The 24038-nt window shown below is 39.6% G+C and overlaps 1 protein-coding gene across 1 annotated transcript in view; it reads right to left on the bottom strand.

Annotated features, from left to right (window-relative positions):
• Positions 1 to 24038, bottom strand: part of Necab1 (N-terminal EF-hand calcium binding protein 1) — a 204270-nt gene that overhangs the window by 47328 nt on the left and 132904 nt on the right. Inside the window, 1 exon segment of the mRNA NM_022302.2 lies at positions 20599 to 20735. Coding sequence (NP_071638.1) covers positions 20599 to 20735 — 137 coding nt within the window.

Below are 24038 nucleotides of genomic sequence, written 5' to 3' on the forward strand. Positions count from 1 at the left end.
GGCTATTAGGCTCTTTCAAAAGACAGGGAATTAAAGTGGCTCCCACTTATCCAGTTTGCCTGAGCAGATACAGAGATGGTATGAAATGCCATCCAAGAATCTCACATCTCTGACATTCTAGCTGTGTATATCCCAGTCTCTGAAATTGCCATTTTCACATGAATGGGCACAGACATTATGCTCAGCCCAGCATGTCTGACTCATTATTGCAGGATGAACGATGTTGTGTGATTCTGTTGGGGCTTCTAGAAGGAAGAGATATTTTCTCTAGATTTCATCCTTCTCAACAAGTCCGTATCCCTTGCTTTCACAAGTATTAAATTCTAAAGTAATATGGATGTTGAAGGGGAAGAAAATGGTTATGACTCTGGGGATTTTAATGAAAACTATAGCTTACAACTCTTAACTATGTAAGGTATCATTCAATTCTCTTTTGTGATATTGAAAACTGAGGAGTTTGGTAAATCCTTTACTTGGTTTTTTCCCCCACACAAATATGTACTATAGATAGCTGTTAGACTAATTCTCTTTAAGCCTTGGTTTCATTAGGTTGCTCTTTTTTAAACCTCTGACACCAACCTATCATATAATTAATTTCCAATGCATCTGGCTAGCTTTTAAGATCTTCCAGATAGCAGATGGATTGGCCTCCTCACTGTTCGCACCCTGCTGCTCTTCTGTTGGGTTCACTCCCATTCATTTGGCTCCACTTGTTTAACACATAGGCAATGTGAAGGCCCTGGCATGCAGAAATGCAAAGACTAATGGAGAAGAGTAAGTGAAAGTCTGAGCTAATTACGTAGGAATACAAGGCACAACTAGAATACTCAGTGGGAGACATGGAAGCTTTATAGGCAAAGAATTGTGAAGTATCAAAAAGAATGCTCGGAAACGCTAGCTAGATGACAGGTATCCAACATGGGGTAGGCTAGAACACACTCCTCTAATATAGAATATCATCTTGCGCCCCAGAGTTCTTCTAAAGACTCAGTTCAAGGCATCTCAGTCTAGAGAGCTTTGCCAGGGCTGTTTTAAATGATATCCTGGGACAGAACAGCCTCCCTCTTACTGTTATCCTGACACTGGTACTGGTCCTGGGACCTCTGCTCATGTTGGCCTTTGGTGACAGCAGGTAGGAAAGTGTGACCCTCAGAAAGAAGACATAGCCTTCTAGGTTAGGACTAATAAATGCTTCCTTTTGAACCACCAGAAACTTCATAACAGATATAATGGGCACTGACCCACAGTGGTCTAATTTTTCCTCCATATTTAAAAAATTAATTTATTCAGAAACTCCTGAGAGTATCTCAGAATGGCGTTGGGCTTGGATATCCCTGGATGCTGTAGTCAAATTCCATATCGCAGCATTTTTCACACTGTCAACAGACCTGTAACAGATCCCACTATTCCCACAGTTTTAGAGCTATAAATCTGGAAGTAAAAGGTTCATTAATTCTCCAATGTCTTCTATTTTTCTTAAACTCTGTATTATTTGGTTCCTTCCCATTAAACACAGCTGCTATGCAGCTTCTGAATGCAGGCACGAGTTGAAAGCAATCCTAACACAAGAAAATAATTGTTGTTCATTAAGCATTTACTGTGGGTGTGTGATGCTGGGCGAGGCCTATGCTTGCGGGAAATAACTATAGAAGGGAAAAAGAGAACCCCGAGAAACAACTTGACACCTAGGAGTTCTAATCCATGCAGGATCACAGGCCCCAAGCCTCACTCCAATACCTGGCCTAACTGGGACCCCACCCCCAGGAGCCTGAGGACACAGGTACTCCCACCCAGTCAGAGGGTTCCTTGTAATTTGTACTGGTACCTGGGGACCCCGAAGCAAGAGATAGCTAGAACCCGAGGAGTTCTGACACACTCAGGAATACAGGCTCACAGGAGGGACAGGCTGCAGAAACAGCAAGACCAGTTAATACCAGATATAGCCAGATGGCAGAGGCGAGTGCAAGAACATAAGCAACAGAAATCAAGACTACTTGCCACTATTAGAGTCCAGTTCTCAGCCTGCACCCAGTGTTGACCATGTAACACAATTCTCTGTACCTAGGTCCCGTGCGGGAGAGAGCTGGATTCGCAGAAGTGCAGACAATCTTGAGAGCACAGGTGAGACCACCACATCTGCTCACATTCCTGACCCAAGAGGAACCTGCCTGGAGTTCACTGGACAAATGAACCTAGGAGCAGTCTGGGACAGAATCCTTGGAGTTTCCCTGGGACACAGTTCTCTGTACCCAGATCCCATTGAGAGAAAACCAGTCTCCAGGAGTGCTGACACACAGGCTTACAGGAGTTTCAAGCCACTGTCAGAGACAGCAAGACCAGCTAACACCATAGATAACCAGATGGGGGGAAGCAAGGGCAAGAACCTAAGCATCAGGAACCAAGGCCACTTGGCATCATCAGAACTGAGTTCCCCCGCCAATGTAAGCCCTGCATACCCCAACATACCAGGAAAGCAATATTCTAACTTAAAATCACATGATTTTTAAATTCATGATGATGTTAGAGGACTTTAAGAAGGACATAAATAACTACCTTAAGGAAACACAGGACAACACAGGTAAACAGATAGAGCCCTTAAAGATGAAACACAAAAATCCCTTTAAGAATTGTAGGAAAAGAAATCCAAACAGGTGAAGGCATTGAGCAAAACCATCAAGGATCTAAAAATGAAAATAGAAACAATAAAGAAATCACAAAGGGAGACAACCCCAGAGATAGAAAACCTAGGAAAAACATCAGGAGTCATAGACACAAGCATTGCCAACAGAATGTAAGAGATACAAGAGAGAATCTTATGGGATGAAGATACTATAGAAAACATTGACACAACCATCAAAGAAAATGTAAAATACAAAAAGCTCCTAACCCAAAACATCTAGGAAATCTAGGACACAATGACAAGATCAAACTTAAGGATAATAGGTATAGAAGAGAGTGAAGATTCCCAATTTAAAGGGCCAGTAGATATCTTCAACAAAATTATAGAAGAAAACTTTCCTAACCTAAAGAAAGAGATGCCCATTAACATATAAGAAGCCTACAGAACTCCAAATATATTGGACCACAAAAATTCCTCTGGTCACATAATTGTTGAAACACCAAATGCACAAAACAAAGAAAGAATATTAAAAGCAGTAAGGGAAAAAGGTCAAGTAACATATAAAGGCAGACCTATCAGAATTATACCAGACTTCTCAACAGAGATTATGAAAGCCAGAAGATACTGGGCAGATGCCATGCACACCCTAAGAGAACACAAATGCCAGACCAAACTATGATATCCAGCAAAACTCTCAATTAACATAGATGGAGAAGCCAAGATATTCCATGGCAAAACTTAATTTACACAATATCTTTCCACAAATCCAGCCCTACAAAGTATAATAGATGAAAAACTTCAATACAAGGAGAGAAACTATACCCTAGAAAAAGCAAGAAAGTAATCTAATTTGAACTAACCCAGAAGAAGATATGCACACAAACATAATTTCTCCTCTAACAACACTAACAACAAGACCCAGGAAAAAACAATCATTGGTCCCTAATATCTCTCAACACCAATGGAATCAATTCCCCAATAAAAAGACATAGACTAACAGACTGAATACGTAAAGAGGACCCAGCATTTTACTGCATACAGAGAACACACTTCAATAAAAAAACAAAAAACAAAACAGACACTACCTCAGAGTAAAAGGCTGGAAAACAATTTTACAAGCTAATGGTCCAAAGAAAAAAGCTGGAGCAGCCATTCTAATATTGAATAAAATAGCTTTCAACCAATCAAAAGTTATTAAAAATAATAGGGAAGAACACTTCATATTCATCAAAGGAAAAATTCACCAAGATAAACTCTCAATCCTGAATACCTATGCTCCAAATACAAGGGCACTTACATTAATAAAGAAACCTTACTGAAGCTCAAAGCACATATTGTAACTCATACAACAATAGTGGGAGACTTCAACACCCCACTCATTAATGGACAGAACATGGAAACAGAAACAAAACAAGAGACACAGAGCAAATAACAGAAGTTATGAACCAAAGAGATTTTACAGATATCTATAGAACATTTCGTCCTAAAACAAAAGAATATACTTTTTTCTCAGCACCTCATGGTACCTTCTTTAAAATTGACCATATAATTGGTCACAAAACAGGCCTCAACAGATATAAGAAAATAGAAATAATACTATGCATCCTATGAGATCACCATGGACTAAGGTTGGTCTTCAGTACCAACAAAAACAACAGAAAGTCCACATACACATAAAAGCCTGAACAGTGCTCTACTCAATGACAACTTGGTCAAGAAAGAAGTAAAGAAAGAAATCAAAGACTTTTTAGAATTTAATGAAAATGAAGGCACAGCATATCCAAACTAATGGGATGCAATGAAAGTGGTACTAAGAGGAAAACTCATAGCTCTGAGTGCCTCCACAAAGAAACTGGAGACAGCATACATCAGCAGCTTGACAGCACACCTAAAAGCACTAAAACAAAAAGAAGTAAATACACCAAAGAGGAGAACATGGCAGGAAATAATCAAACTCAGAGCTGAAATCAACCAAGTAGAAACAAAAGAACTATACAAAGAATCAATAAAACAGGAGCTGGTTCTTTGAGAAAATCGACAAGATAGATAAACCCTTAGCTAGACTAACCAAAGGGCACACAGAGAGTATCCAAACTGACAAAATCAGAAATGAAAAGGGAGACATAACAACAGAATCTGAGTAAACTAAAAAAAATAATCAGATCCTACTACAAAAGCCTATACTCAACAAAACTGGAAAATCTGGATGAAATAGACAATTTTCTAGACAGATATGAGGTATCAAAGTTAAGTGGATCAGATAAACCATCTAAACAGTCACATATCCTCTGAAGTTATAGAAGCAGTCATTAAAAGTCTCCCAACTAAAAAAAGCCCAGGACCAGATGGGTTTAGTGCAGAATTCTATCAGACTTTCATAGAAAACCTAATACCACTACTGTCCAAACTATTTCATAAAATAGAAACAGAAGGAACACTACCCAATTCCTTCTATGAAGCCACCATTTCCTGTATACCTGAACCACACAAAGACCCAACAAAGAAAGAGAACTTAAGATCAATCTCCCTTATTAATATTATCGCAAAAGTACTCAATAAGGTTCATGCAAACCAAATCCAAGAACACACCAAAATGACCATCCATCAAGGTCAAGTTGGCCTCATCCAGCAATGCAGTGATGGTTCAATATATGGAAATCCATCAACACAATCCACTATATGAACAATCTCAAAGAAAAAAACACGTGATCATCTCATTAGATGCTGAGAAAGCATTTGACAAAATTCAACACCCATTCATTATAAAAGTCTTAGGAAGATCAGGAATTCAAGGCCCATACCTAAACATAGTAAAAGTAATATACAGCAAAACAGTAGCCAACATCAAACTAAATGGAGAGAAACTTGACACAATCCCACTAAAATCAGGGACTAGACAAGGCTGCCCACTATCTCCCTACCTATTCAATATAGTACTTGAGGTACTAGAGAGAGCAATCAGGCAACAAAAGGAGGTCAAATCAATACAAATTGGAAAGGAAGAAGTCAAAATGTCACTATTTGCAGATGATATGATAGGATACTTAAGTGACCCCAAAAATTCCACCAGAGAACACCTAAACCTGATTAACAACTTCAGCAAAGTGTCTGGGTATAAAATTAACTCAAACAAATCCTTCTTCTACTCAAAGGATAAATAGGCTAAGAAACAAAGTAGGGAAATGACAGTCTTCACAAAAGTCTCTTGTGTGACTCTAACCAAGCAAGAGAAAGATTTGTATGACAAGAACTTCAAGTCTCTGAAGAAAGAAATTGAAGAAGATCTCAGAAGTTGGAAAGATCATCCTAGACCATGGATTGACAGGATTAATATAGTAAAAATGGCCATTTTGCTAAAAGCAATCTACAGATTCAATGCAATTCCAGTCAAAAATTCCAACTCAATTCTTTATACAATTAGAAAGCTCAATTTGTAAATTCATTTGGAAAAGCAAAAATCCCAGGATATCAAAAACTATTCTCAACAATAAAAAAAACTTCTGGGGGAATCACCATACCTAACCTCCAGCTGTACTACAGAGCAATCATGATAAAAACTGCATGATATTGGTACAGAGACAGGCAGGTAGATCAGTGGAATAGAATTGAAGTCCCAGAAATGAATCTACACACGTATGGTCACTTGATCTTTGACAAAAAAACTAAAACTATCAAATGAAAAAAAAAGACAGCATTTTCACCAAAAAAAGCTGGTTCAACTGGAGGTCAGCATGGAGAAGAAAGCAAATTGATCCATTCTTATCTCATTCTACAAAGTGATCAAAATGGATGACAGACCTCCATAGAAAATGAGATACAGTGAAACTAATAGAAGAGAAAGTGGGCAAAAGCCTCGAACACATAGGCACAGGGGAAATTCTTCTGAAAAGAACACCAATGGCTTATGCTCTAAGATCAAGAATTGACGAATGGGACCTCATAAAATTGCAAAACTTCTGTAAGGCAAAGGACACTGTCAATAGGACAAAATGACAATCAGCAGATTGGGAAAAGGTTTTTACCAATCTTACATCTGATAGAGGGCTAATATCTAATATATTTAAAGAACTCAAGAAGGTAGACTCCAGAGAATCAAATAATCCTCCGAAAAACTGGGGTTCAGAGCTAAACAAAGAATGCATCTGAGGAATATCAAATGGCTGAGAAGGACCTAAAGAAATGTTCAACATCCTTAGTCATCAGGGAAATGCAAATCAAAACAACCCTGAAATACCTGGTCACACCAGTCAGAATGGCTATGATCAAAAACTCAGGTTTCAACAGATGCTAGCAAGGATGAGGAGAAAGGGGAACACTCCTCCATTGTTGCTGGGATTGCAAGTTGGTACAACCATTCTGGAAATCAGTCTGGTAGTTCCTCAGAAAATTGGACGTTGAACTGCCTGAGCATCCAGCTATAACACTCCTAGGCATACACCTAAATGATCCTCCAACATATAACAAGGACACATACTCCACTATGTTCATCGCAGCCTTATTTATAATAGTTAGAAGCTGGAAAGAACCCAGATGCCCTTCAACAGAGGAATGGATACAGAAAATGTGGTACATCTACACAATGGAATATTACTCAGCTATCAAAAACAACGACTTTATGAAATTCGTAGGCAAATGGTTGGAACTGGAAAATATCATCCTGAGTGAGGTAACCCAGTCACTAAAAACATACAAGATGTGCATTCACTGATAAGTGAACATTATCCCAAAAGCTTGGAATACTTATGAGAAATTCAGAGATCATATGAAACTCAAGAAGAAGGAAGACTAAGATATGTAAGCTTCATTCCATCTTAGAATGAAGAACAAAATGCTCATGGGAGGAAATACAGGGACAAAGAGTGGAGTAGGGCTTGAAGAAAAGGTCATCCAGAGACTGTTCTACCTGGGGATGCATCCCATATACAGCCACCAAACCTAGGTACTGTTGCTGATGCCAAGAAGTGCTTGCTGACAGGAGCCAGATATGAGCGTCTCCTGAGATGCTCTTCCAGATTCCTATTAATACAGATCTAGACGGTTGTAGCTAACCATTGGACTGAACAAGGGGAGCTTTTGCTAGAGAAAAGACTGAAGGAGCCGACAGAGTTTGCAACCCCACAGGAAGAACAACAATATCACCAACCAGACCACATCAGAGCTTCCAGGTACTAAACGACCAACTAATGAGTACACATGGAGGGGGACCTCTGACTCCAGCCACATATGTGGCAGAGGATTAAATTGTACAGCATTAATAGGATGAAAAGCCCTTGGTCCTGTGAATGCTCGTTTCCCCAATATAGGGTAATGCCAGGGCATTGTGGTTGGAATTGGTGGCTGGGAGCGTGAGCATCCTCATAGAAGTAGGGGGAAGGAGGAGGGAGTATGGGAGAGTGGGAAAAGGGGATAACATTTGAAATGTAAAAACATGAAATAGCTAAGAAAAATAAAATAAAATAAATAGAAGAAGCCTACAGAATTCCAAATAGATTGGACCAGAAAAGATATTCCTTCCATAATAATTACATAATAATTAAAACATCAAATGCACAAAACAAAGAAAGAATATTTAAAGTTGTAAGGGAATAAAGTCAAGTAACATATAAAGGCAGACTTATGAGAATTATACCAGACTTCTCAACAGAGACTCTAAACGTCATCTTGAGTATATGTCATACTGACCCTAAGAGAACAAAAATGCCAGCCCAGGCTACTATATCTAGCAAAAACGCTTAATTATTATAGATGGAGAAACCATGATATTCCACGGTGAAACCAAATTTACACAATATCTTTCCAGTAAACCAGTCCTATAGTGGATAATAGAAGGAAAAGTAGAACACAAAGAGAGAAACTACATCCAAGATAAAAACAATACATTAATTTTCTCGACACAAACCAAAAAGAAAAGAGCCACAGAAATATAATTCCACCTCTAACAACAAAAATAGCAAGACGCAACAATCATTGGTTTTTAATATCTCTCAACATCTATGGACTCAATTCCCTAAGAAAAAGACAGGCTAACAGACTGGATTTGTAAAGAGGATGTAGCATTTTGCTGCATACAGGAAAGATACCTCAGTGACAAAGATAGACACTGTCTTGGAGTAAAAGATTGGAAAAAATTTCCAAGCATATGGTCTCAAGAAATTCAACTGGAGTAGCCAGCCATTCTAATATCCAATAAAATACACTTCAAGCAAAAGTTATTGAAAGAGAAAGGGAAGGGCACTTCATAGTCACCAAAGGAAAAATCCAACAGGATGACCTCTCAATTCTGAAAATCTATTTCCCAAATACAAGGGCACCCACATTTGTAAAAGAAATGTCACTAATGCCTAAAACAAACATTGAACCTCACCCAAAAATATTGGGAGACTTCAACATCCAACTCTCACTAATGGAAACAGAAACAAAACAGAGACACAGTAAAACTAATAGAACTTATGAACCAAATGGATTTAACAGACATCTACAAAATATTCATCCTAAAACAAACAAACAAAAAATAATACCTTTTCAGCATCTCATGGTACCTTCTCAAAAGTCTACCTCAATTGGAGGTCCCGTGGATCTGTGCCTTGCTTCAACAGTGTTTGTACAGAACAGACCTGGGGACTCCCACCTTATTAGCTTCCAGCCATCTTACAAGTCTCTCCAGTCACAGCCTCCAGGACCATCTCCTTGCTGCCTTTGGCTCCTAGGACCAGTCAGCACTGTCTTCGAGGTTAGTCCCAAACTCCGGATCAGCCATGACCTCTCAGATTCGTCAGAATTATTCCACCAAAGTGGAAGCTGCCACGAATCACCTGGTCAACTTGCACCTGTGGACCTCCTACATATACCTCTCTCTGGGCTTCTTTTTTGATCCGGATAACATGGCTTTGGAGGGTGTAGGCCACTTCTTCCAGGGAATTGGCTGAGGAGAAGCACAAGGGTGCCAAGCACCTCCTCAAGTGGCAGAACCTCTCGGGGGCCATTCATTCTTCCAGGATGTGCAGACTTCATCTCAAGATGAATGGGGTAAAACCCAGGAGGCCATGGAAGCTGCCTTAGCTCTGGAGAAGAACCTGAACCAGGCCCTCTTGGATCTGCATGTCCTGGGTTCTGCCTGCACAGACCCTCGCTTGTGTGACTTCTTGGAAAGCCACTTCCTGGATAAGGAGGTGAAGCTCATTAAGAAGATAGGCAAGCACCTGGCCAATCTCTGTAAGCTGGCAGGATTACAACCAGCTCAGACAGTTGTAGCACAGGCATCTCTGGATGAATATCTCTTTGAGCGCCTCACAGTCAAGCATGACTAGGAGGCCTCTGCACCTTCAAAGGGGCTCACTCCTCTGCTTTGCACCAGCTGCCTCAGGACCTCCACCTGAATGACCCTCTAAAGCCACTAGGCAGCTTTGTAAGTTCCCTGGAGCCTCTCCTAAGTCTTGGACCAGGTAAACAGAAAAAAAATTGACCATACGATAACACAAAACAAGCCTCAACAGAGGCAAGAACATTGAATTAATCCAATGCATCCTATTGGATCACCGTAAACTGAGGCTGGTTTTCAATAACAACAAAAACACCAGAAAGTCCACATACTCATGGAAAATGAACAAATCTCTACTTAATGATAACTTTTTAGAATTTAATGAAAATGAAGACACGGCATACCCAAAATATGGGACACAATGAAAGCGGTGCTAAAAGGAAAACTCATAGCTCTGAGTGTCCTCCAAAAGAAACTGGAGAGAGCATTCACTAGCAGCTTGACAGCACACCTAAAAGCTCTAGAATAAGAAGAAACAAACACACTCAAGAGGTTTAGATAGCAGGAAATAATCAAACTCAGGGCTGGAATCAACCAAATAGAAACAAAGAGAACTATACAAAAAGTCCACTAAACTAGAACTTGGTTCTTTGAGAAAATTAACAAGATAGAAAAATCTTTAGCCAAACTAACTGGAGGGCACAGAGACAGAATCCAAATTAACAAAATCAAAAATGAAAAGAAAGACATAACAGAAACTGAGGAAATTCAAAAACTCATCAGATCCTACTACAAAAGCCTATACTCAACAAAACTGGAAAATTTAGATGAAATTGATGATTTTCTAGACAGATATGAGGTACCAAAGTTAAATGAGGACCAGATAAACTATCCCAAAACTCTTAAGGAAATAGAAGCAGTCATTAAAAGTCCCTCAATCAAAAAGGACTAGGGGCAGTTGATTTTAGTGCAGAATTCTATCAGACCTTCAAAGAAGACCTAGTACCAATACTTCTCAAACTGTTCTACAAAATAGAAACAGAAAGAACACTACCTACTTTGTTTTGTGAAATCATAGTTACTCTGATACCTAAACTACACAAATACCCACAAAAAGAGAGAACTTCACACCAATTTCCCTTATGAATATTAATGCAAAAATACTCAATAAAATCTCTCAAACTGAATCCAAGAACACATCCAAATGATTATTCACCATGATCAAGTAGGCTTCATCCCATGAAGACAGGGATAGTTCAATATATGGAAATTCACCAACATAATCCACTATATAAACAAATTTAAAAAATCCACATGATCATCTCATTAGATGCTGAGAAAGCATTTGGCAAAATATAACACCCCCTCATGTTAAAAGTCTTGGAAAGATCAGGAATTCAAAACACATACCTAAACATAATAAAAGCAATTTACAGCAAATCAACAGTCAACATTAAATTAAATGGAGAGAAACTTGAAACAATCCCACTAAAATCAGGGACAAGACAAGGCTGCCCACTCTCCTCCTATTTATTCAACATAGTGCTTGAAGTTCTAACTAGAGCAGTTAGAAAACAAAAGAATGTCAAAAAGATATAAATTGGAAAAAAACAAAGTCAAAATATCACTATTTGCAGATGATATGATAGTATAATTAATTCTACCAGAGAACTTCTACAGCTGATAAACAACTTTAGCAAAGTGGCTAGATATAAAACTAATTCAAAGAAATCAGTAGCCTTCCTCTACTCAAAGAATAGATGGGATGAGAAAGAAATTAGGGAAACAACACACTTCACAAACAGTCACAAATAATATAAAATATTTTGGGTTAACTCTAACCAAGCAAGTGACAGACCTGTATGACAATACCTTAAAGTCTCTGAAAAAAATTGAAAACCTTGGAGGATGGAAAGATCTCCTACATCTATAGACTGACAGAATTAACATAGTTAAAGTGACCATCTTATAAAAAGCAATCTACAGATTTAATGCAATCATCATTAAAATTCCAACTCAATTCTTCACAGAGATAGAAACAGCAATTCTCTACTTCACTTGGAATAACAAAAAACTCAGCATAGAGAAAAACAATGCTTAATAATAAAGGAATTTCTGCATGAATCACCATCTCTGACCTCAAGCTGTTCTACAGCGCAATAGTAATTAAAAAACACAACTGCATTGTATTGGTAGATAGACAGGTAGATCAATGGAATAGAATTGAAGACTCAGAAATGAACACACACACTTAAGTCACTTGATCTTTGATAAAGAAGCCAAAACCATCCAGTGGCACTTGCTCGACTGGCAGTCTGAATGTAAAAGTATGCAAATTGATTTATTTTTATCTCCTACAAGGCTTAAGTTCAAATGGATCAAGGATCTTCACATAAAACCAGAAATGCTGAATCAAATGGAAGAGAATTTGGAAAATAGCCTTGAACACATGGGCACAGAGGAAATTTTCCTGAACAGAACACCAATGGCTCAGGTTTGAAGATCAACTATAGACAAAGGAGACCTCATAAATTGATAAGCTTCTGTAAGGCAAAGGATGCTGTCCATAGGACAGAATAGCAATGTACAGATTATGAAAATATTTTACCAATGCTCTATCAAATAGAGGGCAAATATCCAAAATATGCAAAGAAATCAAGAAGTTATAATACAGAGAACCAAATACCCCTATTTAAAAAATGAGAAAAAGAGCTAAACAAAGAATTCTCAGCTGAGAAATCTCAAATGGCTGAGAAGTACCTAAAGATATGTTTAACATGCTTATTCATCACAGAGATGAAGAAATGTTTAACATCCTTAGTAATCAGGGAAATGCAAATTAAAATGACCCTGAGTTTCTACCTCACACCAATCAGAATGGCTAAGATCAAAAGCTCAGGTGACAGCAGATGCTGATGAGGATGTGGAGAAAGAGGAACACTCCTCCATTGTTGGTGGGATTGCACGCTGGTATAGTCACTTTAAAAATCATCCTGGCAGTTCCTCCAAAAATTGGAAATATTTCTACCTTTAGACCCAGCTATACCATTACTGGACATATACCTCAAAAAATGCTCCAACACACAAGGACACATTCTTTACTATGTTCATAGAAGCCTTATTTATAATAGCCAGAAGATGGAAACAACTCAGATGTCCCTCATCAGAAGAATGGATACAGAAAATGTGGTACATTTACACAATGAAGTATTACTCCACTATTAAAAACAATGACTTCAGGGGCACTCGAGCGGAAGGTCCCCTACACTCCAGACACCGCCCAGACCTGAAGAGACCTGGTCAACAGTTCTCTGCACCCAAATTCCATGGGAGGGAGAGCTAAACCTTCAGGGGGCAGACACACCTGGGAAGCCAGAAGAGACTACACTCTGCCCACATTTCTGAATCCAGAGGAAAACACCTAATGCCATCTGGGACCTCGGTGCACGGGGGCTCAGGGAAAAGGCTTCGCAGGCCCTCCTGGTTGCTGGCTCACAGAGAGCTCAAAAGCAGCCCCCCCACGAGCAACTTGAGAAGAGGGACCACAGGTAAGACCAACTTTTCTGCTCCAAGCAACCTGCCTGGTGGACTCAGGACACAGGCCCACAGGAACAGCTGAAGACCAGTAGACAGGAAAGACTACACGCCCGAAAGCAGAACACTCTGTGCTCATAACTGGCTGAAAGAAAACAGGAAAACAGGTCTACAGCACTCCTGACACACAGGCCTATAGGACAGTCTAGCCACTGTCTGAAATAGCAGAACAAGGTAGCACCAGAGACAACCTGATGGCGAGAGGCAAGAGCAGGAACCCAAGCAACAGAAACCAAGACTACATGGCATCATCAGAGCCCAATTCTCCCACCAAAGCAAACATGGAATATTCAAACACACCAGAAAAGCAAGATCTAGTTTCAAAATCATATTTGATCATGATGCTGGAGGACTTCAAGAAAGACATGAAGAACTCCCTTAGAGAAACACAGAAAAACATAAATAAACAAGTAGAAGCCTACAGAGAAGAATCACAAAAATCCCTGAAAGAATTCCAGGAAAACATAAATAAACAAGTAGAAGCCTACAGAGAGGAATCACAAAAATCCCTGAAAGAATTCCAGGAAAACACAATCAAACAGTTGAACGAATTAAAAATGGAAATAGAAGCAATAAAGAAACCACAAAGGGAAACAATCCTGGATATAGAAAACCAAAGCAGAAGACAAGGAGCCATAGATATAAGCATCACCAACAGAATACAAGAGATAGAAGAGAGAATCTCAGGAGCAGAAGATTCCATAGAAATCACAGACATAACGGTCAAAGATAATGTAAAATGGAAAAAGCTACTGGTCCAAAACATACAGGAAATCCAGGACTCAATGAGAAGATCAAACCTAAGGATAATAGGTATAAAAGAGAGTGAAGACTCCCAGCTCAAAGGACCAGTAAATGTGTTCAACAAAATCATAGAAGAAAACTTCCCTAACCTGAAGAAAGAGATGCCCATAGGCATACAAGAAGAATACAGAACTCCAAATAGATTGGACCAGAAAAGAAACTCCTCCCATCACATAATAGTCAAAACATCAAATGTACAAAACAAAGAGAGAAAATTAAAAGCAGTAAGGGAAAAAGGTCAAGTAACATATAAAGGCAGACGTATCAGAATCACACCAGACTTCTGAGCAGACTATGAAAGCCAGAAGATCCTGGACAGATGTCATACAGACCCTAAGAGAACACAAATGCCAGTCCAGGTTACTGTATCCTGCAAAACTCTCAAGTAATATAGATCAAGAAACCAAGATATTCCATGAGAAAACCAAATTTACACAATATCTTTCTACAAATCCAGCACAACAAAGGATAATAAATGGTAAAGCCCAATATGAGGAGGCAAGCTACACCCTAGAAGAAGCAAGAAACTAATCGTCTTGGCAACAAAACAAAGAGAAGAAAAGCACACAACCATAATCTCACATCCAAATATGAATGTAACAGGAAGCAATAATCACTATTCCTTAATATGTCTCAAATCAATGGTCTCAGTTCTCCAATAAAAAGACATAGATTAACAAACTGGATACACAACGAGGACCCTGCATTCTGCTGCCTACAGGAAACACACCTCAGAGACAAAGACAGACACTACCTCAGAGTGAAAGGCTGGAAAACAACTTTCCAAGCAAATGGTCGGAAGAAGCAAGCTGGAGTAGCCATTCTAATATCAAATAAAATCAATTTTCAACTAAAAGTCATCAAAAAAGATAAGGAAGGACACTTCATATTTATCAAAGGAAAAATCCACCAAGATGAACTCTCAATCCTAAATATCTATGCCCCAAATACAAGGGCACCTACATACATAAAAGAAACCTTACTAAAGCTCAAAGCACACATTGCACCTCACACAAAAATAGTAGGAGATTTCAATACCCCACTCTCATCAATGGACAGATCATGGAAACAGAAATTAAACAGAGACGTAGACAGACTAAGAGAAGTCATGAACCAAATGGACGTAACAGATATTTATAGAACATTCTATCCTAAAGCAAAAGGATATACCTTCTTCTCAGCTCCTCATGGTACTTTCTCCAAAATTGACCATATAATTGGTCAAAAAACGGGCCTCAACAGGTACAGAAAGATAGAAATAATCCCATGTGTGCTATCAGACCACAACAGCCTAAAACTGGTCTTCAATAACAATAAGGGAAGAAGGCCTACATATACGTGGAAGTTGAACAATGCTCTACTCAATGATAACCTGGTCAAGGAAGAAATAAAGAAAGAAATTAAAAACTTTTTAGAATTTAATGAAAATGAAGGTACAACATACCCAAACTTATGGGACACAATGAAAGCTGTGCTAAGAGGAAAACTCATAGCGCTGAGTGCCTGCAGAAAGAAACAGGAAAGAGCATATGTCAGCAGCTTGACAGCACACCTAAAAGCTCTAGAACAAAAAGAAGCAAATACACCCAGGAGGAGTAGAAGGCAGGAAATAATCAAACTCAGAGCTGAAATCAACCAAGTAGAAACAAAAAGGACCATAGAAAGAATCAAACCAAAAGTTGGTTCTTTGAGAAAATCAACAAGATAGATAAACCCTTAGCCAGACTAACGAGAGGACACAGAGAGTGTGTCCAAATTAACAAAATCAGAAATGAAAAGGGAGACATAACTACAGATTCAGAGGAAATTCAAAAAATCATCAGATCTTACTATAAAAGCCTATATTCAACAAAACTTGAAAATCTTCAGGAAATGGACAATTTCCTAGACAGACACCAGGTACCGAAGTTAAATCAGGAACAGATAAACCAGTTAAACAACCCCATAACTCCTAAGGAAATAGAAGCAGTCATTAAAGGTCTCCCAACCAAAAAGAGCCCAGGTCCAGACGGGTTTAGTGCAGAATTCTATCAGACCTTCATAGAAGACCTCATACCAATATTATCCAAACTATTCCACAAAATTGAAACAGATGGAGCACTACCGAATTCCTTCTATGAAGCCACAATTACTCTTATACCTAAACCACACAAAGACCCAACAAAGAAAGAGAACTTCAGACCAATTTCCCTTATGAATATCAACGCAAAAATACTCAATAAAATTCTGGCAAACCGAATTCAAGAGCACATCAAAACAATCATCCACCATGATCAAGTAGGCTTCATCCCAGGCATGCAGGGATGGTTTAATATATGGAAAACCATCAACGTGATCCATTATATAAACAAACTGAAAGAACAAAACCACATGATCATTTCATTAGATGCTGAGAAAGCATTTGACAAAATTCAACACCCCTTCATGATAAAAGTCCTGGAAAGAATAGGAAATCAAGGCCCATACCTAAACATAGTAAAAGCCATATACAGCAAACCAGTTGCAAACATTAAACTAAATGGAGAGAAACTTGAAGCAATCCTACTAAAATCAGGGACTAGTCAAGGCTGCCCACTCTCTCCCTATTTATTCAATATAGTTCTTGAAGTTCTAGCCAGAGCAATCAGACAACAAAAGGAGGTCAAGGGGATACAGATCGGAAAAGAAGAAGTCAAAATATCACTATTTGCAGATGATATGATAGTATATTTAAGTGATCCCAAAAGTCACACCACAGAACTACTAAAGCTGATACACAACTTCAGCAAAGTGGCTGGGTATAAAATTAACTCAAATAAATCAGTTGCCTTCCTCTATACAAAAGAGAAACAAGCCGAGAAAGAAATTAGGGAAACGACACCCTTCATAATAGACCCAAATAATATAAAGTACCTCGGTGTGACTTTAACCAAGCAAGTAAAAGATGTGTACAATAAGAACTTCAAGACACTGAAGAAAGAAATTGAAGAAGACCTCAGAAGATGGAAAGATCTCCCATGATCATGGATTGGCAGGATTACTATAGTAAAAATGGCCATTTTACCAAAAGCGATCTACAGATTCAATGCAATCCCCATCAAAATACCAATCCAATTCTTCAAAGAGTTAGACAGAACAATTTGCAAATTCATCTGAAATAACAAAAAAACCAGGATAGCTAAAACTATCCTCAACAATAAAAGGACTTCAGGGGGAATCACTATCCCTGAACTCAAGCCGTATTACAGAGCAATAGTGATAAAAACTGCATGGTATTGGTACAGAGACAGACAGATAGACCAATGGAATAGAATTGAGGACCCAGAAATGAACCCACACGCCTATGGTCACTTGATTTTTGACAAAGGAGCCAAAACCATCCAATGGAAAAAAGATAGCATTTTCAGCAAATGGTGCTGGTTCAACTGGAGGGCAACATGTAGAAGAATGCAGATCGATCCATGCTTATCACCCTGTACAAAGCTTAAGAGCAAGTGGATCAAGGACCTCCACATCAAACCAGACACACTCAAACTAATAGAAGAAAAACTAGGGAAGCATCTGGAACACATGGGCACTGGAAAAAATTTCCTGAACAAAACACCAATGGCTTATGCTCTAAGATCAAGAATCGACAAATGGGATCTCAAAAACTGCAAAGCTTCTGTAAGGCAAAGGACACTGTGGTTAGGACAAAATGGCAACCAACAGATTGGGAAAAGATCTTTACCAATCCTACAACAGAGGCCTTATATCCAAAATATACAAAGAACTCAAGAAGTTAGACCGCAGGGAGACAAATAACCCTATTAAAAATGGGGTTCAGAGCTAAACAAAGAATTCACAGCTGAGGAATGCCAAATGGCTGAGAAACACCTAAAGAAATGTTCAACATCTTTAGTCATAAGGGAAATGCAAATCAAAACAACCCTGAGATTTCACCTCACACCAGTGAGAATGGCTAAGATCAAAAACTCAGGTGACAGCAGATGCTGGCGAGGATGTGGAGAAAGAGGAACACTCCTCCATTGTTGGTGGGATTGCAGACTGGTACAACCATTCTGGAAATCAGTTTGGAGGTTCCTCAGAAAATTAGACCTTGAACTGCCTGAGGATCCAGCTATACCTCTCTTGGACGTATACCCACAAGATGCCCCAACATATAAAAAAGACACATGCTCCACTATGTTCATAGCAGCCTTATTTATAATAGCCAGAAGCTGGAAAGAACCCGGATGCCCTTCAACAGAGGAATGGATACAGAAAATGTGGTGCATCTACACAATGGAATATTACTCAGGTATCAAAACAATGACTTTATGAAATTCGTAGGCAAATGGTTGGAACTGGAAAATATCATCCTGAGTGAGGTAACCCAATCACAGAAAAACACCCATGGTATGTAGTCATTGATAAGTGGCTATTAGCCCAAATGCTTGAATTACCCTAGATGCCTAGAACAAATGAAACTCAAGACGGATGATCAAAATGTGAATGCTTCACTCCTTCTTTAAAAGGGGAACAAGAATACCCTTGGCAGGGAAGAGAGAGGCAAAGATTAAAGCAGACACAGAAGGAACACCCATTCAGAGCCTGCCCCACATGTGGCCCATACATATACAGCCATCCAACTAGACAAGAGGAATGAAGCAAAGAAGTGCAGGCCGACAGGAGCCGGATGTAGATCGCTCCTGAGAGACACAGCCAAAATTCAGCAAATACATGGGTGAATGCCAGCAGCAAACCACTGAACTGAGAATAGGATCCTCGTTGAAGGAATCAGAGAAAGAACTGGAAGAGCTTGAAGGGGCTCGAGACCCCATATGTACAACAATGCCAAGCAACCAGAGCTTCCAGGGACTAAGCCACTACCTAAAGACTATACATGGGCTGACCCTGGACTCTGACCTCATAGGTACCAATGAATATCCTAGTAAGAGCACCAGTGGAAGGGGAAGCCCTGCGTCCTGCTAAGACTGAACCCCCAGTGAACTAGATTCTTGGGGGGAGAGCGGCAATGGGGGGAGGATTGGGAGGGGAACACCCATAAAGAAGGGGAGGGGGAGGGATTAGGGGGATGTTTGCCCGGAAATTGGGGAAGGGAATAACACTTGAAATGTATATAAGAAATACTCAAGCTAATAATAAAAAAAATAAATAAAAAAATTAAAAAAAGAAATACCCAATTTAATAAAGATAAAAAATTTTAAAAAAATTGATGAAGCTAAAATTGCATAAGGAAATGGACTGGATATATGTCTCTCCTGAGACACACATCCAGAGCATGTCCAATACAGAGGTTAATGCTAGCAGAAACACAACCCAACTGAGAACAGGACCCCCTTGCGGGGAATTAGAGGAAGTATTGAAAGAGTTGAATGGGCTTGCAACCCCATATAAACAGCAATACCAACCAACCAGAGCTTCCAGGGACTAAACCACTACCCAAAGACTATACATGGACTGACTCACAGCTCCAACTGCATATGTAGCAGAGAATAGCCTTGTTGGGGCACCAGTGGAAGGGAAAGCCCTTGGTCTTGCCAAGGTTGGACCCCCTGTGCAGAGGAATATGGGGGAGGGCAATTAGGGGGATGTATAGGGGAAATATCCGTATGAGGTTGGGGGAGAGAAGGGAATTCGGGTTTATGGACAGGAAACCAGGAAGGGGAATAACCTTTGAAAAGTAAGTAACGAAATATATAATAAAAAATTAAAAAGAGGAGGAGGAGGAGGAAGAGGAAGAGGAGGAGCAATAGGAGGAGGAATAGGAGGGGGAGGAGGAAGAAGAGGAGGAGGAGGAGGAGGAAGAAGAGGAGGAAGAGGAAGAGGAGGAAGAGGAGGAAGAGGAGGAAGAATAGGAGGAGGAGGAAGAGGAGGAGGAAGAGGGGGAGGAGGAGAAAGAAGAGGAGGAGGAAGAGGAGGAAGAGGAGGAGGAGGAGGAAGAGGAGGAAGAGGAGGAAGAGGAGGAGGAAGGATAGGAGGAGAAAGTGGAAGAGGAGGAGGAGGAGGAAGAGGAGGAGGAGGGGGAGGAGGAGGAGGAGGGAGAAGAGGAGTAGGAGGAGGAGGAGGGGGAGGAATCCAATGTGGTGGCTGCCCACATACAGATTCCTTAAAGTAAACCTATTTTGGGACCAATGGTTACCTTTGAGTCTCTGGTCAGTGCATTTAATTCTAATATTTGATTCCAAAACAGGAGGTGAGGTTTTCTTTTATTCAATGCAAGTAGTCTAGAGAGGTTCTTGGCATATCTTAAAAATATTAATTCATCTTTCTCTAGAAAAACCCTGCAATTGTCTTCCTACACATATAGCATCATTGGAGATAGGGAAACATTAACTACCTTTCTTGACGGGTTTGCTCTTCAGTAGTTTCCATGGCACATTCCAGAGAGTTCTGGAGAGACTGCAACTGATTCAAGGTTTCCTTCAACAAAAATCGAGTGACAAATTGTTCCAAATTGGAGGCTTCTTGGTAGTCCTGTTTGTTACAAAACAAATGTAATTAGAAGTTTGCTGTTTAGTAGAGACAAACTTTCAGGAAAAGATTTTTCCCCTAAGTACCCATCAGTCTTAGACTAATCCTGAAAGGGAAAATGGAGAAGAAAGAGTTATCAGCCCAGAAGTCTGTGGTAGGTCTCTGTCCACCTGCCAGAGGCTAAACTTAAAACTGACTAGACCATATAACAACTCACTGCACCAAGTTTAGCAAAAGGACAAACCTTTAGCATTATTAAGTAATATATTAACTATTAGATTAATTTATAGATATCCATTGGAAAAGAAAAGGTTTTCATAAAAATGTTAAAATATAACATTTGTAATGTGATGACTTGCTTTGTTCCGTTTCATGTAAATAGTAACTACACCATCATGTATTTTCTTTTTTTCACCCACAAAATATAATCCTGCTTCAACAAATGCTTTAATTATTCTTGATATGCTTATCACACTTGATCTGTATTTCAGGGAAGACAGAAAAGTTAGGTGTAATTATTTTAAAATCTGGAAAGTTCTAGACTTGGAATATTTGAAGTTTATTCAATTTCTTCGGTCTGCTCATCAATGTTAAAGACTCTCTGCGGCTAACTTCTATCACAAGAGTTCCATGTCTTCCACCAGCCATAGGCTGACTTGGACATAGCAGTTGCCACTTGCTTCTTGTGGCAGATGAGTGAACTCTAGATTAGTGGTGCTCAACCTTCCTAATGCTCTGACCCTTTAATACAGTTCCTCACGTTGTGGTGACCCCAACCACAAAATTATTTTAATTGCTACTTGCAGAAGTAGGGCAGGAAAGATTGTACGAGCCAGGGAAGTCAAAAACACCACAAAATAACTGCCCACAGAATAAACTACCCAGGGTTCATAGGGGCTCTCAGAGACTGAAGCAACAATCAAGCTAGGTCCTCTACATATATGTTGTGTAGCTTGGTGTTCTCATGGGACTCCTAACAGTTGAAGTGGGGTTATCTCTGACTCTTCTACCTGCTTTGGAGACCCCTTCCCTTCTTTTGGCTTGCTTTATCCAGCCGTCCATTCTTGATATGAGGGTTTGTGCCTTGCCTTACTGCAACTTGATATGCCAAGTTTGGTTGGTATCCCTAGGCCTGTTCTTTTCTGAAGGGAAATAGAGGAGTGGATGAAGGTAAGGGATGTGGGAGGGAAGGACTGGGAGGAAAGGGAGGAGAAGAAACTGAAGTGAGAATGTAATATGTGAAAGAAGAATAAAAGAAGATGAGGAGACAGAGGAAGAAGCAGAAAAAAGCAGAAGCAGAAACAGAAGCAGCAGCAGCAGCAGGAACAAGAAGAAGAAGAAGGAGAAGGAGAAGAAGGAGGAGAAGGAGAGAGAAGAAGAAGAAGAAGAAGAAGAAGAAGAAGAGGAAGAAGAAGAAGAGGAGGAGGAGGAGGAAGAGGAAGAGGAGGAGGAGGAGAAGGAGGAGGAGGAGAAGGAAGAGGAGGAGGAGGGTGAGAAGGAGGAGGAGGGGAGGAGGAGGAGGAGGGGAGGAGGAGGAGGAGGGGGAGAAAGAGGAGGAGGAGGAGGGGGAGAAAGAGGAGGAGGAGGAGGGGGAGGAGGAGGAGGAGGAGAAGGAGGAGGAGGAGGAGGAGGAGGAGGAGGAGGAGGAGGAGAAGAAGAAGAAGAAGAAGAAGAAGAAGAAGAAGAAGAAGAAGAAGAAGAAGAAGAAGAAGAAGAAGAAGAAGAAGAAGAAGAAGAAGAAGATAGCAGCCATGTTAGCAGGAATGAAATGGCAACAGAGTCTCCTTTACAAGTTACAAAAAAACAACTAAATTTGAGGTTTTAGCTTCTTGGTGCTATGGCTCAATATCCCTCACAGGCAGGCTTTGAATGTCTGTTTCCCAATTGGTAGAGTTACTTTAAGATGTCAGGCAACCTTTGGGAGATGAGGACCAAGTTGGAGCCGAGGGAAGTATGTCGCTAGTGATGGGCCTTAAAGGTTATATCTGCTTCCTGGTTCTGGTCACTACCTGCTTCTTGGTTCACTGTAATGTGACGCTTCAGCCACATGCTAACAGTGCCACAGACTTCCTTCTTGGCTGTGTCTTCCCTACTCTCTCATGAGCTAAAATAAATCTTTCCCTCTTAAATTGTCTCTGTCAGATAGTCTGGTCACAGTGACACGGCCGTAACTAATTCTGGTGGGAGGGTATACTTCAATTCAGCCAATGACAATACTTATTTGCTTCTGTCTCTAAACAATGTGATTTTTTTTATGGTGTAAAATATAAAACCAAAAGGAGTAAAATCATGAGTCATGATGTTCTGGGGAATTAGCAGGTATGGCTTCAAACTCAAACAAAAGAAGTTTAGTTATTTAACCTTTTGGGAAGTCACCCTCCTCACTTACAAATCAGGCTAAGTAAGTCCAGTGTGTTTTACAAATTGAAAATATTCTGTGCTTCTATATCAGTTCTAAATTATAAAGTATTTGCTGGTGTCTTCCTGATATAGATTACCTCATTTTTTCCAGTTCATAGAATAACCCCATAGAAAATTTTATTTAGCAAATCTTCAATCAGTATTTTGTAAAGCGCATTTTCTCTTAGTTGAAAATGTTTTTTATCCACCAACCAGGAAGCCTTACTTAGGAATTCCAAACTGTCCTTAAACCTTACTTAATAAAATTAGCATAAAATGTAATGTCCCATGCTTACAATAGACACAAGAACCCTGGATCAGTTGAATCGAGTTAAAGTACACAAAATACCTCACTTGATTTCAGTGGCTGCCAAGTTTTGCAGCCAAAGCTTCACAGAATTCTTTCCTTTTTAAATTCTACAGTCAAGGAGAGCTTTTCCCCATTGATCTGGAAAGCATATTCATGGAATAAGGGCTGTGTTTGATTCTCACCCTGCAGTTGTTTCCATTTTACCAACACATGCTTTAAAAAAATAAAATTTATTACAGCGAATACAGGACACAATTGCATAGTCAGAGATTATGGCAGTCATCTGCATCTCCGTAAACTCTGACTAATCCTGAACAGGAGGCAGGTTCGCACCCATTTGCAGATAGCGCCAAGCAGGGAAGAAACAATACACTGTAGTGAGCGATGGCCACAGTTTTGGCATTGTTTTCTTTTCATTCAAATGCTAAATATTTGTCACTGTCATGTCAGAGCTTGAAAAAGAAGAGTTTCGATTTTTGTTTGCTCATTTTGGTTTTTTGTGTTAGACAATGTCATCACTTGTGTCATTGCTTTTTTTTTTAAAGCTTCTTAGACATAGAGAATGGCAAATACGTATGATCAAGGTAAATAATCAT

This window comes from Rattus norvegicus, chromosome 5, assembly GCF_021556685.1.
Source record: "Rattus norvegicus strain SHRSP/BbbUtx chromosome 5, alternate assembly SHRSP_T2T, whole genome shotgun sequence".
In the NCBI taxonomy this organism is placed as follows: Eukaryota; Metazoa; Chordata; class Mammalia; order Rodentia; family Muridae; genus Rattus; species Rattus norvegicus.